The 27,573-nt window shown below is 38.7% G+C and overlaps 1 protein-coding gene across 7 annotated transcripts in view; it reads right to left on the bottom strand.

Moving 5' to 3' along the window:
* Positions 1–27,573, bottom strand: part of PHC3 (polyhomeotic homolog 3) — a 130,574-nt gene that overhangs the window by 29,443 nt on the left and 73,558 nt on the right. For 5 of the 7 annotated variants that reach the window (XR_016312462.1, XM_089675480.1, XM_089675478.1 and 2 more), the window contains exons 9-15: positions 25,951–26,107; positions 21,847–22,091; positions 21,713–21,748; positions 19,117–19,276; positions 9,941–10,055; positions 1,114–1,261; positions 808–1,036 (exon numbers count right to left, since the gene is read on the bottom strand). Coding sequence is in view for 6 of the 7 variants with exons in the window: in XM_089675480.1 (XP_089531606.1) it covers positions 808–1,036; positions 1,114–1,261; positions 9,941–10,055; positions 19,117–19,276; positions 21,713–21,748; positions 21,847–22,091; positions 25,951–26,107 (1,090 nt within the window). In the remaining variant the exon portion in view is untranslated. The remainder of the gene's footprint in view (positions 1–807; positions 1,037–1,113; positions 1,262–9,940; positions 10,056–19,116; positions 19,277–21,712; positions 21,749–21,846; positions 22,092–25,950; positions 26,108–27,573) is intronic. The other 2 variants (XM_089675481.1, XM_089675482.1) reach the window with 2 other exon arrangements.

Here is a 27,573-nt window from a genome sequence, read left to right on the forward strand (position 1 = left end):
AAACCAGGCAGTAACTGAAGAAATGTAAAAAAAGTATAAAATAAATACAGTATAATATAACTTCCTATTTATTTACTAATGCAAGCACCATAAGGATTAAAAATAGACAATGTTGACTGAGAGATAGAAGTTCCGCTTTAACTCCAGCATTATCAGAAGTCCTTATCTGGGTCAATGACTCAAATACCAAGCGTTTTCAGTAATGAAGTTCAGCAATGGCAACCTCTGTGTTTCTTTTATAACAGGTTTATTTCAATGACAACATTTAAAGATTAACTATAAGCAGATACTAAAAAAACACACAATTTATACCATCAAATATAAATTAAAAATAACCAACTAGGATTTCAAATACAGATAATATTAGTGCATGGATCTGTCTTTATAATAGCTTACTGTAATCTCTTGCACAAGAAGACTTGGAGTGGGTGAGGGAGTGGTAACATTGTAAGCTAATCTTTTTAAAGTGTTTTAAGATGCTGTCACCCTAAAATTTTACATTTGCTGGCAATCAAGATTAAAGAGCAGAGTAAGTGATGATGACCTTATTAGTGTGGTTATCCTTCTTCAATCAGAAGGGTAGAGACAGGACAATGACCAAGCTCTGATACTTTACTGAACTGGAAAAAAGTGAGTTCTACGTTAATTTTTGTTTTGCAATCAAATTAACCTGCAGAATAGAAGGCTCTCCACATACATCAGTCAAGAAATACCATGAAAAGCTGTCTAAAGACACATGTAGATTCTACCACTATGTCATAGAATATGCTGTATGTCTCATTCGAGGATGTAGAACCTCACAATTACCTGGTAAAGAATGTATGAACGCCCATACGTCTTCAACTGTCCATAGTGATGGCTCTGTTTGAGTATCTGGAGGCATCAGAGATGGTGAGGGCGTATGTCTTGCTTGAAGGAGGCGTAATTCCTGCTCTCTCTCACTCTGTCGACGTAGCCGTGTGGTCATAGGCGCTGGAAGAGAATCCTCTTGGAAATCCCCCAAGGCTTCTTCACTGCATGCATAGGTACTAGGCAACTGCAATTAATTGATATAATGTTAAGTTTTAGGGCCAAATCAAATATAGAGTGTAACAATTATTGCTGCCTACAAACCTGTCTTAGGTAGTGCTCTCGGACTGACCCTCCAGAACTGTGTGAACGCCTACCACGCCTCCCTATATTTCCTTCCATCTTTCTATTCCATCTACTGCTTTTTTCAGCCTTGTAGTGTCCAAGACGTTTTGTTCCATTAACATTGTACCTAGAAGAAAATTCTAACTTAATGCATCTATTGAATACAGGGACATAAACATCAAATGTATTTACAGTTTTCATTTATACTTCACTTGGTAGGTACAAAAAAATGAGTTCTACCAGTCTGAATGTTTTTTCTTTTGACCAGAATGATTACACTATTCAAAGGTAATTTAGAATTTGCTTTATATTATTATACAGGATTTATTTAGCGCCAACAGTTTGCTCGGCGCTTTACAATATAAAGGGAGACGATACAGCAACAATACAGTTCAATACAAGAGGGTTAGAAGGGCCCTGCTCCTTGGAGCTTACAATCTAAGAGGGAGGGGCTAGTGGTACAAAAGGTAGTAACTGTGGTGGATGGACTGGTAGGAGGAGTAGAAGAGTCCATTATTAGCTGAGGGCAGGATAGGCTTTATAGATAAATATGCTTGAGTTACTAAAACTAGAGTATACAAAATCTGGTGCAGCTGTGCATGGTAGCCAATCAGCTTCTTTAGTTAAGCTTTGACAATAATGCCTGGTTCACACTAGTGAGGGCACGGCAGCCCATTCATTTGTATGGGATGCTGTGTCCACGTTTCAGAATGAACAGCTGCCCCCACACATCTCGCAAGAGCAACACAATTCGGCTGCGGGTGGTTGTGGGTACGGGAATCAATGTGATTCCCACACCCGCTACCAGAATGCACAGTGTGGGCTAGCATAAACCTAGCCTTAAATCTGGAAGCTGATTGATTTCTATGCACAGCTGCACCAGATTTGGCACTCTCCAGTCTCTAGTAGATCAACGCATAAATGTCTTTGGTTCCCTTTATCAGTGCAGAATTTGCTTTATAGATAATTATAACATTTCTTTTGTTTGCTTTGTCATTATTAAATTTGCTTTATAGATAAATATAACAAACAGCTTTTAGCTTGTTTTAGCAGTGTTACATATCTGTGAGCCTTCCCTTTAATGGAATGCATTTAAAAGGAACCCCCCTTTTAGTGTACAATAGGTTTTGGTTGGGGTTGGAATAGGCATAGAGTAGATGCTAACAGTCCTTGGATTTAGTGATCATCATTCCTTGGGTCTAGAAGTGGTAACATCCTGGGATTATGGTGCTCACTCCCTCAACTCATTCTACCAATGGTTACTCCCTTGGTCTAATGGCATCATTTCCTGCCTGAGCAGCAATATGTCCATAGATGTAAATGTAGTAAGCATACAGTTTACTCCTATAGTATCTCTTAACTGTGACCCACTGGGGTTTATTTACTAAAGCTGGAGAGTCCAAAATCAGACTCCCTTCTGCATAGAAACCAATCAGCTTCTAACCTCAGCTTGTTCAATGAAGCTTTGGCAATGAAACCTGGAAGCTGATTGGTTTCTATGCAGAAGGGAGTCTGATTTTGGACTCTCCAGCTTTAGTAAATAAACCCCACTATGTCACTTAAGCAGGCAAACCTTCCCAATTAGGAGTTGATTGGACAGTGACTCATAGCCCATTAGAATCCACAATATACATATATGCCAATATGCAGTCTTGTGGTATAGATTGTCAATCTGAATCCTTGTGCTATCCAAATAAAACAAAGATGGATTTCTTTTCCTATGACACTTCATTGACTGGTGTACATGATCCTACTTTCTAAATATTGCTGGTTGTATTCTAAGTTTATTTTCTATGAATTATTGGTAAAAAAAATCTACTGAGAGTAGACAGTTTACAAACACCAAAAAATATACAGTACTCACTAAAAAACTCAATTTTCTATGCAAACCAATCCTACAAAGCACTTACAGTAAACTACAACTGTCCAGCATTTGGCTAGTTTTACACTAGCAGCAGAGTTTACTGCTCCCCTGCACATGGTTGAAGCGTGGCACCATTTGCTGGAATGAGTCACGTTCAGTGGCGGCACTGCCCGCCGAACGTGACAGGGAGTATCATTTTTGCATGTGTACTGCATTTGCATCTTAATGGGTGGTGGTAAAGCTGAGTCTCAACTGCATATTTTTACACAAGCAAGAGTGTTAACAAGCCCTACAAAACAAAAGAAGACTCCTGCACTACCTCAATGTGATTAGAAAATATAAAATATTATAGTGAAGAGCTGCTGCTAGCATTAGAAATTGTGTTCCCACAACAAAAACATAAAATACGTAAACTCAATGCTGCGCTGCTAGTGTACAGTATACAAATCTAAATCATCAATACAATAGAGTGAAAATATATAACATGCACAAATCATAATACTAAAGTGTCCATGAAAGCAAGTCCATGTAAAAAAGTGATTCGGCAGTAAATTCTTCTCAACTTTATAAGCTTCTTCACGTGCTCATAAAACCAACACCATCGATAAAAGTGCTGTAAAACATGCAGGTTGTGTCACCTCAGTGCTCATAGAACTCTCACCTTAGAGAAGTAAGGTTGCACTTTATAATAACAAGTACGCAAAGGTTCTTCCACTCTCCCTGTCATCAACCATATCAGAATTGCTGGACACCCTCTTTCCTTTCAATAAATCACCAAACCAAAGAAAAGACTGGTCCCTTTAAAGGTGATTTTAGGTCAGAGATTCCTATCCTTATACAGAGGAAACAAAGGACACTCTGATGGTGCAGTATGTACTAACAAGTAAGCTTTATTAACAGGTAATACACTCACATGTATATAAAGGTAAAAACGCCACAAATAATGGTTTGGAATCACCAAATCCAGGCTGCGCTTCCGCATGCATCACTTGTGGTTCATGGCTGCCTAAGGCTACATTACGTCACACCTACGTGACTTCATCAGAGGTATGGCAGAAGGCAGAGGGAGAATCCTTATATAGTATACAAAGAACCAATCAATCAGTGGCCATTTTGCCAAAGTCCCTGTAATGAAACCCTATGGTGGCCAGTTTCCCCTGGTCTCAGGACATGGTGATATAACGGCGGCCATTTAAAGCAGTATTAAACCCTATGGTGGCCATTTTCCCTTGGTCTCAGAAAATGATGATATGGTGGCTAAACACTAAACACTGATACTAGGAGAACTCAATCTAATAATACAGGATCCCCAGCAACCATTTGTTTAAAATGCTAGGATGCACTAATAACTATTCCCAATATAAGCATTAGACATCCTCAACCTAATAATAATAATAATAATAAAATACATAATGGTAACGTTGTAATAGGCCATGAATCTGAAGCACAAATAAGCAATAATAATAACACTTATTAAACATGGGTGATAATATAACAACTTAAACAAATCCACATAATGATCATAAAAAAAATCTAATAAAAATATTAATATGAAATCATGGACCGACATCCGTGGACTCCAAAGACCTCAACTCATGATAAGGGTATTATCTAGATTACATCTAAAATAAATAAATAGCTATCCCAAATGGAAGGTCACTCACATAAATAAAAATTTAAAATCACTAATAAAACAATTTAAATCAAACACAACATTCAAACCACTAGGAGTCAGAGTGTCTAAAGTATGAATCCACCTGGACTCATATTGACTAAGAGTGCGGATTTTATGGCTTTCTCTCCAATGTTTCTTATACTTTTCAATCCCCCAGAATTTTAGGTGAGATGGATCCTTATTATGCACTAATGCAAAGTGTTTGGATATGCTATGCTTAATGTAGCCTTTTTTAATATTTTGTATGTGTTCCTTAATTCTGACTTTCAATGGTCTTTTTGTCCTGTCCACATACTGTAATTTACATGTGCACTCCAATACATACACTACTCATTCAGTATTGCAACATATATATTCTTTAATGGGATAGGTTTTATCTGTACTAGTAGCCCAAAATTCAGACTTCTTGTCAGTTAATCTTCTAGTATGACAACACGCATAAAATCTTTTACAGGGATAGAAACCTTTTCCCAAGAAAAAGAAAAATTATTAATTGGTGGTGGTTCAATTAAATTTTTTACTATTTTACCCCTTATAGTGGGAGCTTTTTTATATATAAATCTGGGTGGATCAGGTAAGATGGTACAGAAGTGTTTATCTACCTTGAGTATATGCCAGTGCTGTCTTTATGTTGTTTATCGTTCATGACTGTGTTGATCAATTTATCTCTATCCATGTCTGCCACTTCTTTGATCTTATTATTGATAAATTGTTGATCATACCCTTTAGTAGTAAATCTTCTACCCATCATTTTGGCTTGATATGATAGCGATAAATTGATCAACACAGTCATGAACGATAAACAACATAAAGACATGGTACCAACTATTCTGGAGCATAATTTACAGTACAAAGAAGTAGAAAAGATCATACAACGGCACTGGCATATACTCAAGGCAGATAAACACCGTCTTACCTGATCGACCCAGATTTATATATTAAAAAGCTCACACTATAAGGAGTAAAATAGTATAAAATGTAATTGAACCACCACCAATTAATAATTTTTTTTGAGAAGGTTTCTATCCCTGTAAAAGATTTTATGCGTGTTGTCATACTAGAAGATTAACTGAGAAGAAGTCTGAATTTAGGGCTACTACAGATAAAACCTATCCCATTAAAGAATTTATATGTTGCAATACAGAAGGAGTAGTCAAAATTAAAGTCAGAATTAAAGAACACATACAAAATATTAAAAAAGGCTACAGTAAGTATTGTAAGTATATAGTGTATCCAAACACTTTGCATTAGTGCATAATAAGGATCCATCTCACCAAAAAGTCTGGGGGATTGAAAAGGATAAGAAACATTGGAGAGGAAGCCAAAAAATACGCACTCTTAGTTAATATGAGTCAAGGTGGATGCATACTTTAGACACTCTGACCCCTAATGGTTTGAATGTTGAGTTTGATTCAAACTGTTTTATTAGTGATTTTTATTTTTTTATCTATGTTTATGTGAGTGACCTTCCATTTGGGATAGCTATTTATTTATTTTAGATGTAATCTAGATATTACCCTTATCATGAGTTGAGGTCTTTGGATGTCAGTCCATGATTTCATATTAATATTTTTATTTGATATTATTTAGGATTCTTATTTCTTTAAGTTGTTTTATTATCACACATGTTTAATAATTGTTATTATTATTGCTTATTTCTGCTTCAGATTCATGGCCTATTATGACGTTATCATTATGTCTTTTAATATTATTATTATTATATGAACCGCAAGTGACGCATGCAGAAGCGCAGCCTGGATTTGGTGATTATTTATGGCGTTTTTACCTTTATATACAAGTGATTGTATTACCTTTTAATAAAGCTTACTTGTTAGTACATACTGCACCATGGGAGTGTCCTTTGTTTCCTCTGTATAACAATAGGAATCTCTGACCTAAAATCACCTTTAAAGGGACCAGTCTTTTCTTTGGTTTTTATTGAAAGGAAAGAGGGTGTCCAGCAATTCTGATATGGTTGATGACAAGGAGAGTGGAAGAACCTTTGCGTACTTGTTATTATAAAGCACAATCTTACTGCTCTAAGTTCTGTGAGCACTGAGGTGACACAGCCTGCATGTTTTACAGCAGTTCTATTGATGGTGTAGGTTTTATGAGAACGTGAAGAAGCTTATAAAGTTGAGAAGAATTTCATGGACACTTTATTATTATGATTTGTGTTTGGACTTTGTGCATGTTATACAGTGAGGAACAGAAGTATTTGAACACCCTGCGATTTTGCAAGTTCTCCCACTTAGAAATCATGGAGGGGTCTGAAATTCACATTGTAGGTGCATTCCCACTCTGAGAGACAAAATTAAAAAATAAATTCAGGAAATCACATTGTATGATTTTTAAAGAATATATTTAACTTGCACTGCTGAACATAAGTATTTGAACACCTGAGAAAATCAGTGTTAATATTTAGTACAGAAGCCTTTGTTTGCAATTACAGAGGTCAAACGTTTCTTGTAGTTCTTGACCAGGTTTGCACACATTGCAACAGGGATTTTGGCCCACTCCTCCACACAGATCTCCTCTAGATCTGTCAGGTTTCGGGGCTGTCGCTGAGCAACATGGAGTTTCAGCTCCCTCCAAAGATGTTCTATTGGATTTAGGTCTGGAGATCCTGGCTAGGCCACTCCAGAACCTTGATATGTTTCTTATGGAGCCACTCCTTGGTTATCCTGGCTGTGTACTTAGGGTCGTTGTCATGTTGGAAGACCCAGCCACGACCCATCTTCAATGCTCTGACTGAGGGAAGGAGGTTGTTGCTCAAAATCTCACAATAAATGGCCCCATTCATCCTCTCCTTAATACAGTGCAGTCGTTCTGTCTCCTTCACAGAAAAGCACCCCCAAAGCATTATGTTACCACCCTCGTGCTTCACAGTAGGGATGGTGTTCTTGGGATGCAACTCATCCTTCTTTTTCCTCCAAACACCACGAGTGAAGTTTAGACCAAAAAGTTCTACTTTGGTCTCATCTGACCACCTGACTTTCTCCCATGCCTCCTCTGGATCATCCAGATGGTCATTGGCAAACTTCACACGGGCCTGGACATGTGATGACTTGAGCAGGGGAACCTTCCGTGCAATGCATTATTTGAAACCATGACGGTGTAGTGTTCTACCGACAGTGACCTTTGAAACTGTGGTCCCAGCTCTCTTCATGTCATTGACCAGCTCGTAGTTCTGGGCTGATTCCTCACCTTTTCCTCACCTTTCTTATCATCAGTGATACCCCACGAGGTGAGATCTTGCATGGAGCCCCAGTCCGAGGGAGACTGACAGTCGTCTTTAGCCTCTTCCATTTTCTAACAATTGCTCCAACAGTTTTGTCCCTGGAGTCTTTTGACAGCTCTCTGGTCTTGCCCATGGTAGTATTTGGCGTCTGACTGACTGTGGGGTGGACAGGTGTCTTTAAAGAGCTCAGACAGGTGCCACTAAGTTAGATTATTGAGCGGAGTAGAGATGGACTTTTTAAAGGCACAGTAACAGGTCTTTGAGAGCCAGAATTCTTGCTGTTTCTTAGGTGTTCAAAGACAAATAAATTCTTTAAAAATCATACAATGTGATTTCCTGAATTTATTTTAACAATTCTGTCTCTCAGAGTGGGAATGCACCTACAGTGTGAATTTCAGACCTCTCCATGATTTCTAAGTGGGAGAAAATCGCAGGGTGTTCAAATACTTCTGTTCCTCATTGTATATTTTCACTCTATTGTATTGATGATTTAGATTTGTAAACTGTACACTAGCAGCGCAGCATTGAGTTTATATATTTTATATTAACAAGCCCCAATGCATCTTACACACAATGAGAATATCGGACGAATGATTGTTCATTTTTTTCCCTGCATGCTAGTCTCATATTGAAAACCAATAGGTTACTAAACCTTTGGAAGTGATGTAATGGGGTTGATTTCCTAAAGGTAAATAGGCTGTGCACTCCAAGTGCACTGAAAGTGCAGTTGCTCTAGATCTGAGGGTAACATGCAAGGAAAATAAAAAAAAACTGCATTTTTGCTTGCACATGATTGCATGAAAGAAATCAGCAGAGCTTCACCTCATTTCAGAGATTCCCCTTGGATATAAAGTAACTGCACTTCCAGTGCATTTGTGATTCACTTGCAGTGCACAGTATATTTACCTTTAGTAAATCAACCCCAATGTGTTGTATTGTATGGTAATGTATTCTTTTGTTTCCAAGCATGCATGGTCTTGGTCTTCTGATTTTTTTTTCAGAATAAAACTGTAGTGGGCAGCACAGCAGCTAAATAGTTAGCACTTCTGCCTGGCAGTACTAGGGTTGTTGGTTCAAATCCCAACCATGGCACCAACTGCCTGGAGTTTGCATGTTCTCCCTGTGCCTGTGTGAGTTTCCTCCAGGTACTGTGGTTTCCTACCATAGTCCAAAGACATGCTGGTAGGTTAATTGGTTCCTGTCTATATTGGCCCTAGCCTGTATGAAGGTGAGTTAGGGACCTTAGATGTGCACTCCTTAAGGGTTAGAGACTGATGTGAATGTACTATATATATACAGTCAGGCCCATAAATATTGGGACATCAACATAATTCTAACATTTTTGGCTCTATACACCACCACAATGGATTTGAAATGAAACGAGTGAAAGTGAAAGTTTGATTTATGATTATTATTTTGTCCCATTACTTTTGGTCCCTTAACAAGTGGAAGGCACATATGTAAACTGTTGTAATTCCTACACCGTTCACCTGATTTGGATGTAAGTACCCTCAAATTAAAGCTGACAGTCTGCAGTTAAAGCACATCTTACTAGTTTAATTTCAAATCCATTGTGGTGGTGTATAGAGCCAAAAATGTTAGAATTGTGTCGATGTCCCAATATTTATGGACCTGACTGTTTATTTTGTGCTTGTCCCTTCAGATAATTTTGCATGAACTTTCGTGATCGGCTCTTGAAATATGTGTTCTATCAGATTATTGTACAGTTGCTTCATAAACTGTATCTTTTGGCCAGATTTCAGATCGTGTGTACTAGGCTTTGCAGTACTCACCTAGATTAGTTCTACTGCTGCCTTTAGAATGTTTGATGAAGAACTAAAAGACTGCAATTGTTATTATGACCCACTTGGAATTTCTACAGGTTGGATGCTTCTAAAAACTGGAACTCCCCTTAGTCAGAATGTTTAAACAACCTAATTTTTTAGCGGTATAAACTTTTCAGGATAATCCTGCCCAAAATAAAATGTTTTTGTCAGATTGAGTCCTATATAACAATGCTAATTACCTTTTTGCGCATGACAGAGAGCAGAACCTCTTCGACCTCAGGAACTTGTTTGGATATCCTGTTTTCCCACAATATTCACACTCCAATAGCTCACATTCTAGTTCATCCACACCTTCTGCCAAGAAAAAAAATATTCAGCCTATCACCCTACTAACTCATTCACCATTGAGATATGTATTCATAGTGAGTAACAGTAATCTTAATAATACCAACAGAACAGAAGCAAGAAAAAATCCCTGTTGGTCTGTGTTCAGCAACAGGTAATCCTAACAGAGCACAGGAGGTTGTATATATAACACTGAAAGATGCAAACTAAAAATTTAAAGGTTCACCTTTGGGGACGTTACACCTGTTTTTAGGGTGGAACATGTAACATGTTCCCACTCCTGCAGGCTCTCCCCAATCTACTGCCTCCCTGATAACAAGCCGGGGATCTTCTCTCCGAACTCGAGGTCACTATTTTTAATAAACGTGGCTATGCGGGGCTCCACCTACTCGGCTCGGCATCATTCATTCATTCCATTCTATGAATGGAAGAACTACAACTACCGTCAGCCTCAAAGGTTTTGTGGCAGACAGCTTGTAGTTCTCAATGACCTACCAGGGTGCTAATGAGTGCTCTAGGTAGTTCATTAGTCCTTCCTGTCATTCAGTAACTGCCTGCCCGTACGATGTATGGGCAGACAGTATACTGAGAGAGTATGCAGGATCCAGGCATTGCACCCACAATCTGATAATCGCGCGTGCAATGCCTTACAGGCTGAAATGTAAGAAATAATAAATGCACATTTTTTTTTACCTATTTTTTTTTATTTACAAAGGTGAACTTATCCTTTAAAGAAAAATAATTAAATACACAAAAAACAAAACAAAATTAAATCTGTTCCTTTTTGATCTGTTAAATATACTATTGAAAGCATGTTGTTATATCGGTTAGATAAGTGTAAAAATACCTGTTGATTTTCCCAGAAATCTTGTCAGTAAACCAGCTTCCTGTGTCCTTTGCCTGAGCTGCACTCACTCTTATCCTTTAGACCAGGGGTCTCCAAACCTTCTTAACAAAGGGCCTGTTTACTACCGCTAAGACCCTAGGGGGGCCAGACTGTGACCAGTGGGAGTAGAAACCTCCCCGGTGTCAGTGGGAGTAGACAATGTCTCAGGCTGGGTGGTCAGTGCAAATTAACTTACATATTGCCTGTGGTCAGAAGGAGGAGGATCAATGCCCCGTCATCTGTGTCAGTAGGGGGAGTAGTACCCCCTCATTGGTGTCAGTGGGAGGAATAGTGCCCCATCATTGGTGTCAGTGGGAGGAATAGTACCCCATTATTGGTGTCAGTGGGCGAAATAGTGCCACATCATTGGTGTCAGTGGGAGGAATAGTACTCCATCATTGGTGTCAGTGGGAGGAATAGTACCCCATTGTTAGTGTCAGTAGGAGGAATAGTGCCCCATCACTGGTGTCAGTGGGAGGAATAGTGCCCCATCATTGGTGTCAGTAGGAGGAATAGTGCCCCATCACTGGTGTCAGTTGGAAGAATAGTACCCCACTGTTGGTGTTAGTGGGAGGAATAGTGCCCTATCATTGGTGTTAGTGAGATGAATAGTACCCTATCATTGGTGTCAGTGCAAGGAATAGTACCCCACTACTAGTGTCAGTGGGAGAAATAGTGCCTCATCATTGGTGTCAGTGGGAGGGATAGTGCCCCAATCGTTGGTATCAGTAGGAGGATTAGTGCTCCATCATTGGTGTCAGTGGGAGGAATAGCATTCCACAGTTGGTGTCTGTGGGAGCAATGGAAACTTATTGTTGGTGTCAGTGGGAGGAATACTGCCTCATATCAATGGGAAGAACAATGCCCAAAGGGCCAGATACAGGCAAGCAAAGGGCCGCAGTTTGGAGACCATTTCTTTAGACTGTATTCACACTTTAGTGTTTTGTGAACGTGTATTTACAAGGCACACAAAAAACATACATGGCTCTTGTGTTGCCATTCATTGTTAATTGTACCTCAAATGCACCATTTGTCACATACAACAAATGTGGTTAAAAAAGGTACAAAGCTCGATGGTCAAAAAGGTACATGAGCTACTTTGCCAAGTTTAACATGCGTAGGGCAGCCCATTGAAATCTATGCATGTGGCGCAGAAACGCGTACAATTGTCATTTTGCTTGCGTTCACAAAACACCAAATGTGAATGCAGACTAATAGTGTTCTAAGGACTACAAGACCCTGCCTCAAAAAAGAAAATGATTGCAGCCACCACATCTAAGCACTGGTAAGCTATTATATACGAATTTGTGGTTTTTGGGTTTAGAGGTACTTTAAAAACAATGTCTCAGCAGGTTGGGAGGTGCCATTGCTGATTTGCTTTAAAGTTGTTTAGTAGGAAAGGAAAGATAAGAATACCAGGCCTGGAGTTTACACCTTTAAAAAAAACTCCATGTTTCTGTCTTAACATCTGCTCTTCAGTGTATCCATTGTACTCTATTCAGGGAATATGGGGTCCCAATTTATACCAAATTTACAATCTTCTCCCCCTTTCTCAGCCTACAGTGCTTTTACAAAATATTTTAGCCCTAAAATACAGCAATCTGACATGGATATATGAAATGAATCAGTGATCTGTGACAATATTTTTGTACTGGAAGCTTGTTTTGTGACCTGTATACATCTGACCACATTAAAGGAGGGTGAAGCTGAGAGATCATTTCCTCCTTACAGAAATTACAGTATATAATATGTAACTAAAGTAAATTTGCCAACCTGTTACTGTGTTAAAGGGAAACTACAGACTAATTTCAGTGAGCACCCATTTTGAAGTTTTTTTTCTAAGGTATGTCCTAAGGGCTCATTCAGATTGGCACTGAAACCCGTCCTGCATGCCAAGCTGCTGTCTTTTGGGTTTTCATCCACCTTGAAGCTGCATGTGGGCAGCCAGTAGACGTGGATGCAGACGCAGCAGCTTAATAGGCACAGTCGCATGTAAAAATCTAATGTGTGCAGGAACGAGTGCACATGTGTATGGCTTTAGGAACAACGAATGTTTAGTGCTACAAAACAGAAATCGAAGCCTGCAGGTGCAGGACAAGGAGGGGATGCAGAGGGTCAGCAATCTGATGCAAAAAGGATAGGCACTGCATAACAATTATGCTTAATGCAGGCCATAGACGGTTCGAATTCCGAATGATTTTTCGTCCGAAAAACGAAACATCGTTCGTTCTGTAATCCGATGTTGCCACCAATGATTTCGAAAATCGGTCGTTTTTCAGGAAATTTCCAGCATGCCTGATAAATGTAATGAGGAGGTAGCACGAAAATCGTCCGATGCCATTGCCCAACAAAGACTGGGAAAATCGGCCGATTATTCTTTCGGACGAAAAATTGGCCGATTTTCGAACCATGTATGGCCTGCATTAGATCTGTGGTTTCCAATCAGCAGGCCAAGGCTTCATGAATGCTTTGACAGGTAATGCTGTTGCACAGTGCTCAAACATGCCCACTCTCTGTTGCAGCTGCCCACAGCTGATGCAATAAACAGACTGTGCATATGCAAGCATCTACCAGCTTCCAGAGAATGCAAGCAATTGGTCACGCATGAATAGCAAATACTTCATGCCAACCATGGGCAGCCAGAGCACTGGGCATTGAAAACGGGCGAAGGACAGAACGCTAAAGTTGCCACCTCTTCTCTTTAAAACTAAACACATATTAACCACTTCAAGTCCGGACACTTACGCCCCCTTCCAGTACAGGCCAATTTTCAGCTTTCAGTACTATCACACATTGAATGACAATTGCGCGGTCCTGCAACATTGTACCCATATGAATTTTTTAGCATTTTTTTGAGATAGATAAAACTTTATTTTGGTGGTATTTATTCACCACTGGATTTTTATTTTTTTGCTATATAAATGAAAAAGTCCAAACATTTTGAAAAAAAAAAGTGTTTTTCTTATAAAATTTTGCAAATAAATAATCTTTCTTCATAAATCTTGGTCAAAATATATTCATCTATCTTTTTAGTGAAAAAAAAATAACCCAAATTAGTTTATAACCAAAAATTATAATTTTTCAAAAATGTTTTTATTTTGTTTATATTATATATATATATATATATATATTATATATATATTTTTTTTTATTATTTTTAACATACTGCCACCCTAGCAGTACAGTGTCACCATAGTGACACTGTTCTACTTGTGGGGGGGGTGAAGATTTTTTTTTTTTTTACACCGATTGCTTTTATACCCACAAAGGCTGTAAAAGTAATCATTTCTCCTTCTCTCTGCCTGCATTCTTGATGCCATTGAGAAATACTGTGAGAGCTGTGATTGGTCACAGCTTGTCACATGGTACAAGGCTGTTGTGAATAGCCTTGTACCATGTAACCTCTATGATCATTCACAGATTTCACACGTAGTAAGCAATGATTTCAGGAAGTGACATCTTGCTTACAACTATTCATGTGATCACTGACTGGCCAATCAGTGATCACATTATCAGGACCTCACACAGAGGTCCCATGCACCTATTGGTGTTCCGCTGTGTCCTCCGGGCACCGGATCGCAGTGCTGCGCTCTCCCAGGGAGCGCACACAGGCAGGGAATTTGGCAGTACGTTTATAAATGACCACCCGCTCCTGCACTGCTCCTGTCAGCCCATGTACATAAATGGCCGGACGGGAGCAGTGCAGGAGCGGGTGACCGTTTATAAGCGTCCTTTAAGTACACAGATTCTGTGGATGATTAAGGTGGTAATTAAACTCACTGATTTCCTTATTATTATTCAATTAGCCTCAGAACCTCTGTAATTATTCCAGTATATGTTTGGTTTTAAAGGATGAGGTGGGAACCGTACAGTATGCCCATTCTATGTCATGCATTAGTAGTGGAAGAGAGAGGCACAGTTCTACATTATTCTTGTCAATGGTGGATGGCCTCATATAATAAAGCTCAACACTTAAGTGATGGCAAGCAAATAATTGCACAAATAGTACATATTTACACATTTTTAAAACCAGTCTCTGCAGGGTGCATCTTTATTTCTTTTTAATTAAATTTACTTAGGTCTTCTCATTGATCCCTAACTTAAACTAGCTGTAATCAGCCAGGTGACGCCTACATAGTTACCTTTAAGAGTCTTGAGCTTCTACTGTCAGATCACTGTTTCCAGGTCTGAGCAGTGGCCAGGATATGTGTGAAGTACAGTAGATGGACTCTGACTGACTGCTCTGTCTGGCAGCACACAAATCCCAAGTGTACCTCAGACCAAGTGTAGCGATCTGCTTGGAAAAAAAAAACATAGAACCCCCAAGTATTTGTGCAGCTCCTGGCAGTCTTATGACTTGTTCGGGTTAAGGGTGGACAACTGGAGGGAAGATAAGTTTACTCTTAGCTCTGATCACATCCTCTGATGGTCCAATATGAGATGAAAAGGTTGAGAAGGTTTGCAGAAAGACCAATACTGGAACAGTAGAATATACTGGGCTGCATTTTTACAAGCTTGTCAGGCCATTTAGATGATAAAGATATCAGTAACTATAAGGATTTGGCTTTAAAGAAGGCCTGTCTTTGTCCAATGAGGTTAACAGCTACATATTAGCTATTTCCTAAACCCAGCCATAGACGGAGCAATTTTTTCCTGCAATCACAGGTGACTGACCGTGTTGATGGGGGAATCCCTCCGGCAGAGCCATTGTGTTCCCATGCTGGGAAAGGGAGGGGATAGGGTGCGGGGAGCCATCCTCGCAGGGAAACACAGTGATTACTTTTAGCAGCTATAATAGCCTCTAGAAATATTTGCATTTTTAAATCTGACAGGCTGGTTGTACCCAAGTTGATTAATTTGGGTACATTCAGCCTGCCCATACATGGTTCAAATCTCGGCTGGTCCTTGCTGAAGCGGCTGAGATTCGAACTGTCTATGGCTGGCTTAAATTAATCCATAAAAATCATAATAATAATAAAGATAATAGATCAAATGTTCTAAAGATCACAATGCTGTAATATAATTATAATAAAACTTAATTTGGGATTAAAGAGGAGCTCTACCCAAAAGGGGAAGTTTCGCTTTAAAGACTGGTCCCCCGCTCCCCATTAAGGATTGGCACCTTTGGGCAGTGGGTAAATGAAATTGACAGGTACCCGCTCCCACTTCCGCTGCGACTTCTTAAGCGATCAGAAGCGGAAGTTGTCCTCCTACCCTCCCTCCCCGCAGTCTTCTGAGACACGTGACAGGTCCCAGAAGACAACGGGGCCATTCAGGAAGTGCAACGCTACTAGCGCATGCGCAGTGGGCACCGGCTGTGAAGCCGCAAGCTGTCATAGCCGGGTGCCCACACTGAAGATGCCGGCACCTGGAACACCAGACGGCTGGAGAAACGGGCTGTGGGGAGGACACAGTGGGATCGTGGGACAGGTGAGTGGCTGTTTTTTAAAAGTCAGCAGCTACAGTTTTTGTAGCTGATGACTTTTATTTTTTCACAGTGCAACTGGAACTCCACTTTAAGTACTTATTGATAAAAAATTGTCCAAAGCATTTATTGTAGTTATGTACTTAAATAGGATCCAAAAAAACTTACCATCATCTGTTACTCTGTGCTGGCTTTCAAAGGAATACAGTCATAGAGTTTCTGTCCAGTTGTGAAAACAAAAGAAAGGGTATCCTGCCTGCACCACTAAAATTCTCGTGATATAACATTACCTGCCTGCACCTCACCTGCTAAATTCCACTGTAACATCTTCTGGGTAGGAGCACTTTGTTCCTGGGCGATGGTTTTGAGACTTCTGTTTGGGGGTATACCATTAAGACTGGGATTAGGGATATCACTTAATTAATGGAGAAAAACAACAACACTGCCCCAAACAAACAACACTTTACTTAAAAGGAAAATATCTAATTTACAAGTAGATGGGTAAATACAGCATCTACATGGGTAAAAATGGACAATTGTGAACTTGTGCAGAGGTTAGTCCTCTGCATATTAGTAGCTCTGCACAGCGCTTCTGACTTATTGACTAGTTAAACTTTAAAACCACCAGCTGTATAGTGTATTTCTGATATGACATGGATTTAGGAAAAAAAACCTAACCTATGCTTTATTGTCTACTGTTTTTTGATTGACTGCATGTAAAACAACTGAAAATAATACATAACATTTTTTAAAAGAGCACAGGAAAACTGTTAGTTTCCTTCTGATGCCATGCTCAGCTCTTTATCTTACAGAGTATGCTGTTCTGAAATGTCCTGGTTGCTAAATGAGATTTGCCACTTTGTAAAAACATGATTTTGTTGGGGCTTTCCTGGAACTCTTAGGCTTGGTTCACACTGCTGCGACTTGGGATCCAACTTGTGAGACCCTAAGACGCATGATATGTGAAATCCCATGTTAGTCAATGAGAGCTGTCTTAATTAGCACTACTGAAGTCACTCCGACTTTGGAAATGGTTCCTGTACTACGTCTATCCAACTTGTGCCCACAGACTTTAATGGAAGTCGCCTCCAAGTCGGATCTTCATTTATATTGATGTCATTTGGATCTGACATTACAGTAAGATTACCCAAAGTCGCCTGGTATGAAAGTCGCATCAAGACACCAGGATATCGCCTGGCAATGTTGCACTGTAAGTCGTGCAACTTTCAGGTCACAGTAGTGTGAATCGAGCCTTAGGCAGCAGGTTGAAGAATTTTTCCAGATTACAATCCTCTGTCTCAGGAGAGAAGAGGGTCATAAAATAACTCATGAGAGAGAACCTATGTATGCTCATTATTTCTTCATTTGCACTAGAGCAACCGATTAATTAAAAAGAGAAGTAGGGCTTTTTTTTCCCCCCTTTATACTTACCTAGGTAGATGCAGCATCGGTCCCCCATCGGCTCTAAGGGTGATAACTCAGTGATCACATGATTGCTGATCGCTGAGTTCTCACACCACAGAGAGCGGAGTCTGGCAGCGGCTTGCTGAGATGCTAAGCCAGGTGCCACTCTAGACTCTGGGGTGGATCTCAGCTTTGAAAACGGGTCACAGGAGTGCAGAACAAACTGTACTCCTGTGATCCACAGAAGAAGTACAGCCAAAAGAGCTTTGGCTGTACTTCTCCTTTAAGAGAATCGTTTGGAACACATCTAGTCAGATGCCAGTAAAAAAAAACATTCATTCCTTCTGCTGAACAGTACACCAAGAGAAGAAATAATTAACAACTTAACTTGGCCAACATTTTCTTGTGATGTATATGGCTGTCATTTCCTTTTAATGTGTTTGGCATGTACACACTTTTAGTTCATACTCTACATACTGTTTTAAAAACACAATGCAGGTCATGTCCTCTTTAAACCAAGAAAAGAGAGGACATGCCTCTCATAAACAGCACCTCTATCTAGATCCAAACTTTGTAATAGTGCAACGGTGTACCCTACAGCAGAAAAAAACGTGTATGCCTCCCCACCCAAAGAGAATGTTTAGGTTCCCCTTCTTCTACTCTACTCCCCACTCCTGGAACTGGAATGACAAAAATAATACTGTTAAAACCAAGTCAAATGTTTTATAGTACAGGGTTTGGATGATTTTCACACTAATGTCCTAAAATATTACAAAAGCAGTGTTAAGCTTGGTACACACACTGTTTTTTTGTTTACCAAGTGGGGTTGTTAAATCGGCTTCTGCTGAAAAGACAGCTGAACACATGGACCAAAATTTTTGGCCCGTGTGTCCTGGCCTTTATACAGCAGAAATACAGTCAGCCCTCAGTCTATGCCTACTAAATGCAAAGTTGAAGCACACTGCTGACATGCTAATGTAAATTAATTCAGAAAGTAAAAAAATATAATACTTGATTTGAGTTACTTAATAAGAAAAAATATTTTACAAACATGTTACTAAATAATGACAAAGTCACTGGGGGTTGTGCTGAAGGGTCCCATAAAATGACCACCCGTCAAGTACTATTGTTATGCAGAAATATTTTTTAGCCGAAAACCTGAAAAAACTGGTTAAAGAAAGCATTGTCACAAATAGAAAGTCTCAAGTAGTCTCAGATCTTTGAGGCAACTGCTGTTCATTCACACTAGCCCACACAATAAAATGCAGTGTTTTACCTCTGAAAATGAAATGAAAAATAATGGAATAAATGTTCAAGAAGGACGTAAAAACGGAATACACATTCAACTCACTAACCCTCAGCAGTCAGGTCTTCCACCTCAGTGTCTGTAGAGTTGTCGGGGAGTTTAGCTGTGCTCTGAATATCAGACTCCATATCAGCCATGTTCATTATCTGCTCATCCAATGGCAACTGCCCTTTGGCAGGTTCCTCCACCAGGAGGGAAGACCGATTTACCTATATAACAAACGTAACAAAAAGGACATTTTGCTCTGACCACATTACAAGGACCTTAGGTCTACAAGTCACAGTATATGTGTAAAGGAATGCCAATTTCATTACAATCTTTATTCAGTATTTCTAACAGCACAACTTGTACAAAATACATCAAAAACAGTACATCACAGGAATTGGCTTTTTTTAAGCCCAGAAGAGTATAGAAACAATTTTCTTCACAGTATTCGTTTCGTATTCTATACTGCTATTAACCCTTACGCTGCCAGGCCATACATTCCACTTTAATCCTTAATTGGCCAGACTTGCAAACATTTTCTGAAAGCATAGGACCAGTAAACGAAAAAGACGTTGCTACTGACGTTGTAGGTCCCATGACTGTTGTGAAAATGTTAATTAAAAATAGACATTTGTGATTTGTTTCATTACAAATTGAAATCCAGACAAAATTTTCATTATTCAGAGATCCGGATGTTTCTGAATTTCCAAATCACAATAGTAACGAATTTCAACAAATCCGAAATAAATTATAACAAAACAAATTATCTGAATTTGAAAATTATTTTGATTGCAAAATAGAAACATATTGCAATAAATGCAGTAAGGTATAAAAGTGAAAAAGGATGATGATTCCTACTTCGGCTGCTGAATAGAAGAAAATAAAATAGAACAGGATAGGGTAAAATAGAATATAAAAGAATAAAATAACAGAATAGAAAACAAAAGAGGAGAACAGAATAGAATAGAAAAAAATAAAATAATAGAATGCAATAAAACAGAATAGAAATGAAAATAAATGAACAGAATAAATTAGAATAGAAAATAAAATACAAAATAAAATGGATATAGCCATCTTCCGAAATTTGAAGACAACTATATTCATTCTATTTTATTTGTTTCTATTCTGTTATATTCTATTTACTCTATCTTATTCTATTTTTTTTATCTATTCTATTAATTTTTATTCAATTTTATTGTTAATTTTATTTTATTCTATTCCCTTATATTCTATTCTATTCTGCCTCATTCTATTTAATTATATTCTATTTAGGTTTATTCTATTCTATACATTTATTTTCTATAAAGCAGCCTAAATAGGAATCATCATCTTATTTCACTTTTATACCTTAATGTATTTATTGCAATATGTTTCCATTTGAAATTCAAATTCATGTTTAAATTCAAATTCATTTTGAATCAATTTGAAAATAACGCATATACGAAACGAATATATGAAAAAAATTCAGAAAATGAATAATTCTAACATATAATGAAACAAAATTATTAACTTAACGAATGAATCCGAAACGAAAATAATTTTTCTGTCATGCACATCTCTAATTAAAAACAATATTTTGAAAAAAATACAAAGTTCATACTAAATTCCTACTAAATCTAAAAGATAAAACATTTAATGAGTTATTAAATAACAAATATTTGTAAATTTAAATTAGTGTGAGTTGTAACACATGCAACGTGTGAGTTCCAACACATGCAACATGCTAATTACCACTATGTTTGTAGTCCACATGTATGTTATGCTATATGTGTTTGAAATTTTTGTGTGAGGGTGTTTTAGGCCTCATTCACATGACCACAAAGGCCCAAACAGCATGAAGAGAGGGAGTATATTTCTGCACCCAGGAGTCACAGGTGTTTTTGTACAGCAGCGGTCATAAACCTGTACAAATCAATGACAGGCTTAGAGATGCTGTGGATGTATGCATGTGACCACACATCTGAGTGGTTGCAAACGTACAGGGTTGTAGGAGCGGCCCAGTTTGCATCCAGGATTTGTGTTTACATGTATACAGCCATGATGTACAGCTAAACATTGATTTGTACAGACTGCTGCACATGGCTGTATGCAAACACCTGTGACACCCGGGCACAGAAATATATGTATTATCATATTTAACAAATTCTTTATTTTTTTCCAAATTTTCCATTTTATTTTTACAATTTCATTTTTTAAAACAATTTTTTTTTACATTTATTTTTGTTTTGTTAACAGTCCTGTTTTGGGAGAAGGGAGTGAAATAATATGGGTCTAAACAGACCACTGATGTTCATTTTTGAGACAATGAGTCTTCAGTATCTGTTTACTGTAATACTGTTTACTATACTCAGTTATGAATGAGTACAACAGTGATTGATACCTGAAGGGAATCGGAGCTGTACGCTATGGCTGTGGTAGAGAGGCTGAGGAAAAGCATGGGGGGGGGGGGAATCTAGGTCACAGGGAGGTGGGGACAGAAGAGGCCACACAGGATCACTGTGCAGTGCAGGTGATGTCAAATGTTTAATGAATAGCTGTGATCAAAGTTATATTTTAATCAGGTGAGTCTGGGGGACAGTTCTGGTATGAGTTCATGGTTACAAAAGCGACCATGAGCTTATAGCGTAAGGTGGAATGCAGCTGATGTAAGGCATACTGACCTGGCCAGCTGGAAGCGGTTGTGTTCTGCCATATGCCTTTTGTCAGTGGCAAGAAAAAAAGGGTTAATTACATAAGGCATAATGTAGCTCTAGGTGAAAGGTATTTTTAAAGGCTAAAATGAAGCCATACTTACAGGAAATGGTTCAAGACCTTCCTGAATGACAAATCCTTCAATGACATGAGTTAGGATCTGCGGTTTCACTATGGCTTGAGGAAGCTTGCTATCCAAACCGGGGATGCTGTTAGGCTTCTGTGTACTATTGCTTCTTGTAGTAGCAGCTGGTAAAAGAAGAGGAGGTGCAGGTATGGAGGCATAGGAGGAGTCCGAAGGTGACTTAATAACTGAGGCACTCACTGAAGATACCACGCTTGGGAGACCTAAGAATTGTAACAAATATCAACCTTACATGATAAGTGTTGTATATTTAACTGTTTTTATACCACCAACATATTTCCCACCATTAAGGGCACTCATACAATCACATTTGTTTTCAGGAATATCTCTTGTATAAGATCATTTTTATACACGTACTGTATACAGAAACTACAGAAAAAAGTTATTTAGTTGTCAAAGATTAGCAATGTTTTGTGTTGAGAACAAGCAAACATGATTATTATTATACAGGATTTATATAGCGCCAACATTTTGCTCAGCGCTTTACAATATAAAAGGGGAGACAATACAGCAACACTACAGTTCAATACAAGAGGGTTAGGAGGGCCCTGCTCCTTGGAGCTTACAATCTAAGAATGCTTCAGTTCCTCAAAAAAAGGCAGGCCATATCACAAAAGAGTACAGCAGCCCAGCATAGGCAGAAAATCCAATTTCTGTTTCTTGTTCCTTGAGGGACAAATAATTAAGGGGCAATTGCAGTCCAACTGATGGGTAGGCAACACAGCAAACAAAATGCTAACAGGCCCAACTATAAATAAAAGAAAAAAATAGGGGATGTGTGCTGCTGAAAGTCCTTACACCCTGAAGCTGGCATCAGATTAGACCTAAATATCCACCTGGTAAAATTTAAAGAACATTTGAACGGAAGACCTGGCAAACAGTTGCCTGGTGCTGAAAATCCCAAGAAGCACTCACAGATCTAGTAGAATGTGCCTTGACAGGAAAGAGTGGTACCCAATCCTTAAGACCACAAGCTTGAATGAGCTGTCTGAGGCACCGAGAAAAGTTGAAACAAGAAGCCGACTCCCCTTTGCAAGGACTATGAAAGATGACAAAGAGAGAGAGTCAGTCTTTCTAAAGAAAGCAGTAGCTGCAAGGGAGACAGGCACAGCGTGAACTACAGACAATGGAGGAAAATCTCCTTCTGAGGTACTGAGACTGGAAAGAGAGAAGAAGCACAATGTCCTGGTTGAGATGAAAGGCCAAAACCACCTTAGAAAGGAAGAACGCTCTAGGTCTTCATACCACCTTGTCCTTGTTTTAGATCAGAAAAGGTTCTTTATATAATAAATCTGCTACTTCACATTTACGCCTTGCAGAGGTGAGAGAGACAAGGAAAACAATCTTGTGAGTGTGGAAAAGAGAATATCCCTGGTAGGTTCAGAAAGCAGTTTTTGAAGTGTTGAGATAACCAAATTAAAAAGGAAGGAAGGATTTCCCAAACTCCAGAGCTGCATTCCTGAACTACCAGGCCAGACGACATGATCTTTGGTCACAGAAAAAATTTGTTTGCCCAGGGACTACACTGATTTGTCCCATGAGACAGGATGTTGAGCTGCAGGGGTCAGGAGTGAAATTGAGAATATGGGACTGCCCTAAAAAAGGCTACCATCAGCCCCATGGCTTGCACACAGAAACAAAGATATGGTCAACTCCTGAACTGAGGAGTGTGGGAGTAAAGAGCTTTAGTCTTTCTTGTGGAAGAAAAACTTTGGCTGGAGCTGTGCCTAGGATCAGATTCAACTACTCCAAAGGATGACTCGGCTTCATCGAAGACTTCTGAAGGTTCAGGAGCCAATTGAACCTTTTTAATGACTGAACTGTCCATACCAGATTGCTGGTCAGAACTTGTGCTGATTGTTCCGGATATCCCATAATGAAGATGCCCTGGAAGCATAACAAGGCAATCCCCAGGGATAGAACCTTGCTGAATAAATGTGGTGTGGAAGACAGGCCAAAAAGCAGGACTATAAACTGGAAGTGCTGGGGACTGTCATGGACACTTACCTTCACGCTGCATCTGGGTATTGCCCAGTGTGTTGCAGCCATGCCACAAGCCATATCACATAACATGCATTGTTACCTGGAAGTCTTTTCAAAGTCAAATTAAAGACTACAGCCTCACTCGAGGATTGAGCATTGACACCTGTCAGTGCATTCGAGCTTCCTCCAGTCTGCTACAGTCTCTATCAGTCTGCTAAAATCGCTACCAGTCTACTACAGTCTCTACCAGTCTTATACCCTCATCACCAGTCTTACAGTCTGCTACCAGTCAGGCTGCTACAGTCTGCTACCAGCCTGCCTTCTGCAGTCATTACCAGTCAGTCCTGCTAAAGTCTGCTGCCAAGAGTCCTGCTACGATCAATTACTAGCTTTTCCAGCTGCGGGTAGCTACCAGTAGTCAGCTACAGTTTGTTAGTCATCCTGCCTCAGTTCACTACCAGTAAGTCCTGTTATAGTCGGCTACCTTGACTGCTCCTTCTATGTTTTGGATGAGACATGTTACACCTCAAGAAGAGAAATACCTCTAATATTAGATAAAACCTCTAGCACTCATGAACCAACTGCTGGAAGCAGGAGAGGTTCAAATAAATGGAAGTGACCAGGACACTATAGGCAACAAGGAAGATCAGAGGAAAAATCAGATATCTTATCCTTGCAATAAGGAACAGTGATGGGAAGGTGCTACCTCGCACTGAATGGCAAAAACAAAAGCACAGAATGTGAGTGTGCGACACTTCTAGCAATACTAAACTCAATCGTTTTGCGTTACAATCATTTCCATGGTAAACCAAGTGAAAAAAAGGATAATAATGGCACCTAGCAGTTCTAATAAACAAAGTACCTTCCGATGTTGGGCCCACGCAGCCTAGTCATAAAATGAGTCTTTAGAGACTAGGTCACACCAGAGGCTCTAACCCTGGAAAGTGCTCTGCAGCTAACAGTACACAGAGGTCTGGAAAGCACCACAATGCAAAGCTCAGTGTTTAATAGTCGCATTCAAGGTCAAGCAGCACGTAGATAAAGTCTTAATTGAAGAAAAAAAATGATTGCGAAAAAGTAAAAAATGGCTAGTACTTGAATAAATTGCATCTTTTATTTTAACTAGTACACTATGAGCGGTAATACTTTTTCCCTATGTGGTGTTTACTGTGTGAAGAAGTATTTACCATCCTAGACCTCAATGTTTATAGGGAAGTCCTTATATCATCCGGATTTCTTGGGAGATTTATTTGGGATTCATCTGCTGGGCTTGATATCTGTGTTATTTGACCAATCCTTCGGGTGGTCAAATTTTCCAGTAAGAGGCCAAATAATTGGATGAAAGGTGATGGATTCTCTCTCTCCTTCTGGTGTTTGGTTCACTCAGCACCATTACCACTGGATCATGTGGACTTTTATATAGACTTTATTCAATGTATTATGCTGATTTATAATATCCTACTTTTGTGGGGATTTAGACATTATTATTCTATATTGTCAACTATTGCATTAAGCACTAAGTGTTTTTAGATATTCTGTCTCTATCATTTAAAATACACCTATGAAAAAAAATTATAGACCTTTAATTTCTTTGTGGGTAAACTTGCAAAATCTGCAGGCGATCAAATAATTATTTTCCCCACTGTAGGAGCAGAGAAAAAAATAGTTTTGTAGAGTTTCTGGAAGAGTTTTCCCATCAGAAAAAAAGCAGAATGTTACCAAATGCTACTAAACACTACTAACAGCTTTTTTCGAGTGTTTTTTTTTTTTACATGTACTGTAAAATGCTAATAAAATGCTAACACTCCTAAAAGCTACTATAAGCCAGCACAAAAGCGTTAATATCAGCGTTTTCCATCCAGCCTTTTTTTTTTAGCATTTTTGAGCTTTTAAAAAAATGTTAGTGTGCATGGAGCCTTAAACTGAACCTTCCAATGCAGAGTTATGTTTTATTACATTAGTCTACTTCTACCTCTGCTAACAAATTGTGTTAATGTGAACAACAAATTGAATCAGCTGATTTCTAGATACACATGCACAGACAAAACTACCCCAGACACTGAATATTTACATTCTTACCTTGAAAGATATGATCTACAGGAAGCTCCTCTCCGCTGCCTATAGGAAGTGCTGGGGGAGAAAGTGTTGGAGGTGTAGGGGTCTGAGTAATGACACAATCACAGTCTTGCTGCATCACTGGCACTTCCTCTGAGCACATATTTTCCACTTGGTAAACCTATGTAAAAGAGGGTGCACAGATAATTACAACATTAGAGTATTCAATCTACAGATACAAGAAATCTGACATTCAGTTTTCTCTGTTACAGTGCAGCTAATCAAACATGCCCATTATTATGAAATCAATTTCTGTCAACTGTTTACCCTGGAGAAAAAGGGCGCACAGGGCACACATATCAGAATAACAGTACGAAATTCAAGAGACTATCTGTCCATTCCAGACAACCAACCATTAAATTATTCTATATATTCTGGATTCTGAATTAAAGAGACAGGGAGGATGTGTACCCACAAAATAAATACTGGTGTCAGCAGGAATGAGGCACCTTGCCTAGCTGACTCTTGGCATACATCCAGTCTTTTTAATAAAAAATTGCATTGGATTCTGAACGAATACAGTAGTTCTCTCTACCTGTGTAAATTCTAATTTCTCACATTCCATTTTTTTCAGAAGACTAAAAAAATAAGCATTCATAACAAAAGAAATTCTATCTCAATATCTAGTTATCTAGATGTAAAAATAACTATCTACTTCATATAACACACATTTTTACTTGTGAAAAAAATTTGAAATTTGCACATATATATGTCTATCAGCTAGGCAACATTCCAGCTTTCCATTATCCAAGCATGATGCAATACATAAAAAGCATCACCCTTCTTTTCTAATGTTACTATTTGTTGACACCCAAAAAAAGAAAACATGCTGCAATGATTTGCTTGAATCCTCACCTTACTTTTGTTAAACTTTCTTCACATAAACCACTTCCCCTCTAAAGCATTTTTTTTCATGTTAAAATCAGAATATATGGTTATTATACAGATTATATCATTTCTGAAAGAAGAGTCTTTCAGTTTTTTAATGTTTTATGATATGTGTGCAACTGTTTGGCCAAACTACACTTTCAGTAATAAGCAATACAATGAATTTTATAGCACACAAACACAATTCAATACCCATTTTTCGTACAAAATATGAGGTAGTGTTGAGTAAGTAGATACCAAATATGTCATGCCTCAAAACTGCATGCAGCCAATAAATAGCAAAACATTATGGTACCCACAATTATCAATAGGTAACACTTCAAATGTCTTTACATCTCATCAGTTTAGAGTTAACCATAAATGAGGGACCTAGAATTATGTTTTCTTGCTCTAGCATGCATGGCAATATATAACATGCATGACTCAATAAATTGCATACACACGTGTACTCTATTTGCACATATGAGTTCGGATGTAAGAACATGACACGACTGTGGGGCTTTTATGTTTTTTTGTCATCTTAAATACTCTATTATATTTTATTTTCTAACAATTTTATTTTACTTAATGTTATTGCTGTGATCTGATAGCACTGGGCAGGTGATAGGTTTTCTTTATAAAGACATCAGGGTCTGTTAGACCCCAAATGTATCCCATGTCATTTGCTTCAGCCAACGAGCATAGACTCCATCAGCTGTT

The sequence above is a fragment of the Staurois parvus genome, unplaced genomic scaffold, assembly GCF_062004578.1.
Source record: "Staurois parvus isolate SC_StPar_1 unplaced genomic scaffold, SC_StPar_1.0 ptg000155l, whole genome shotgun sequence".
NCBI classification, from domain to species: Eukaryota; Metazoa; Chordata; class Amphibia; order Anura; family Ranidae; genus Staurois; species Staurois parvus.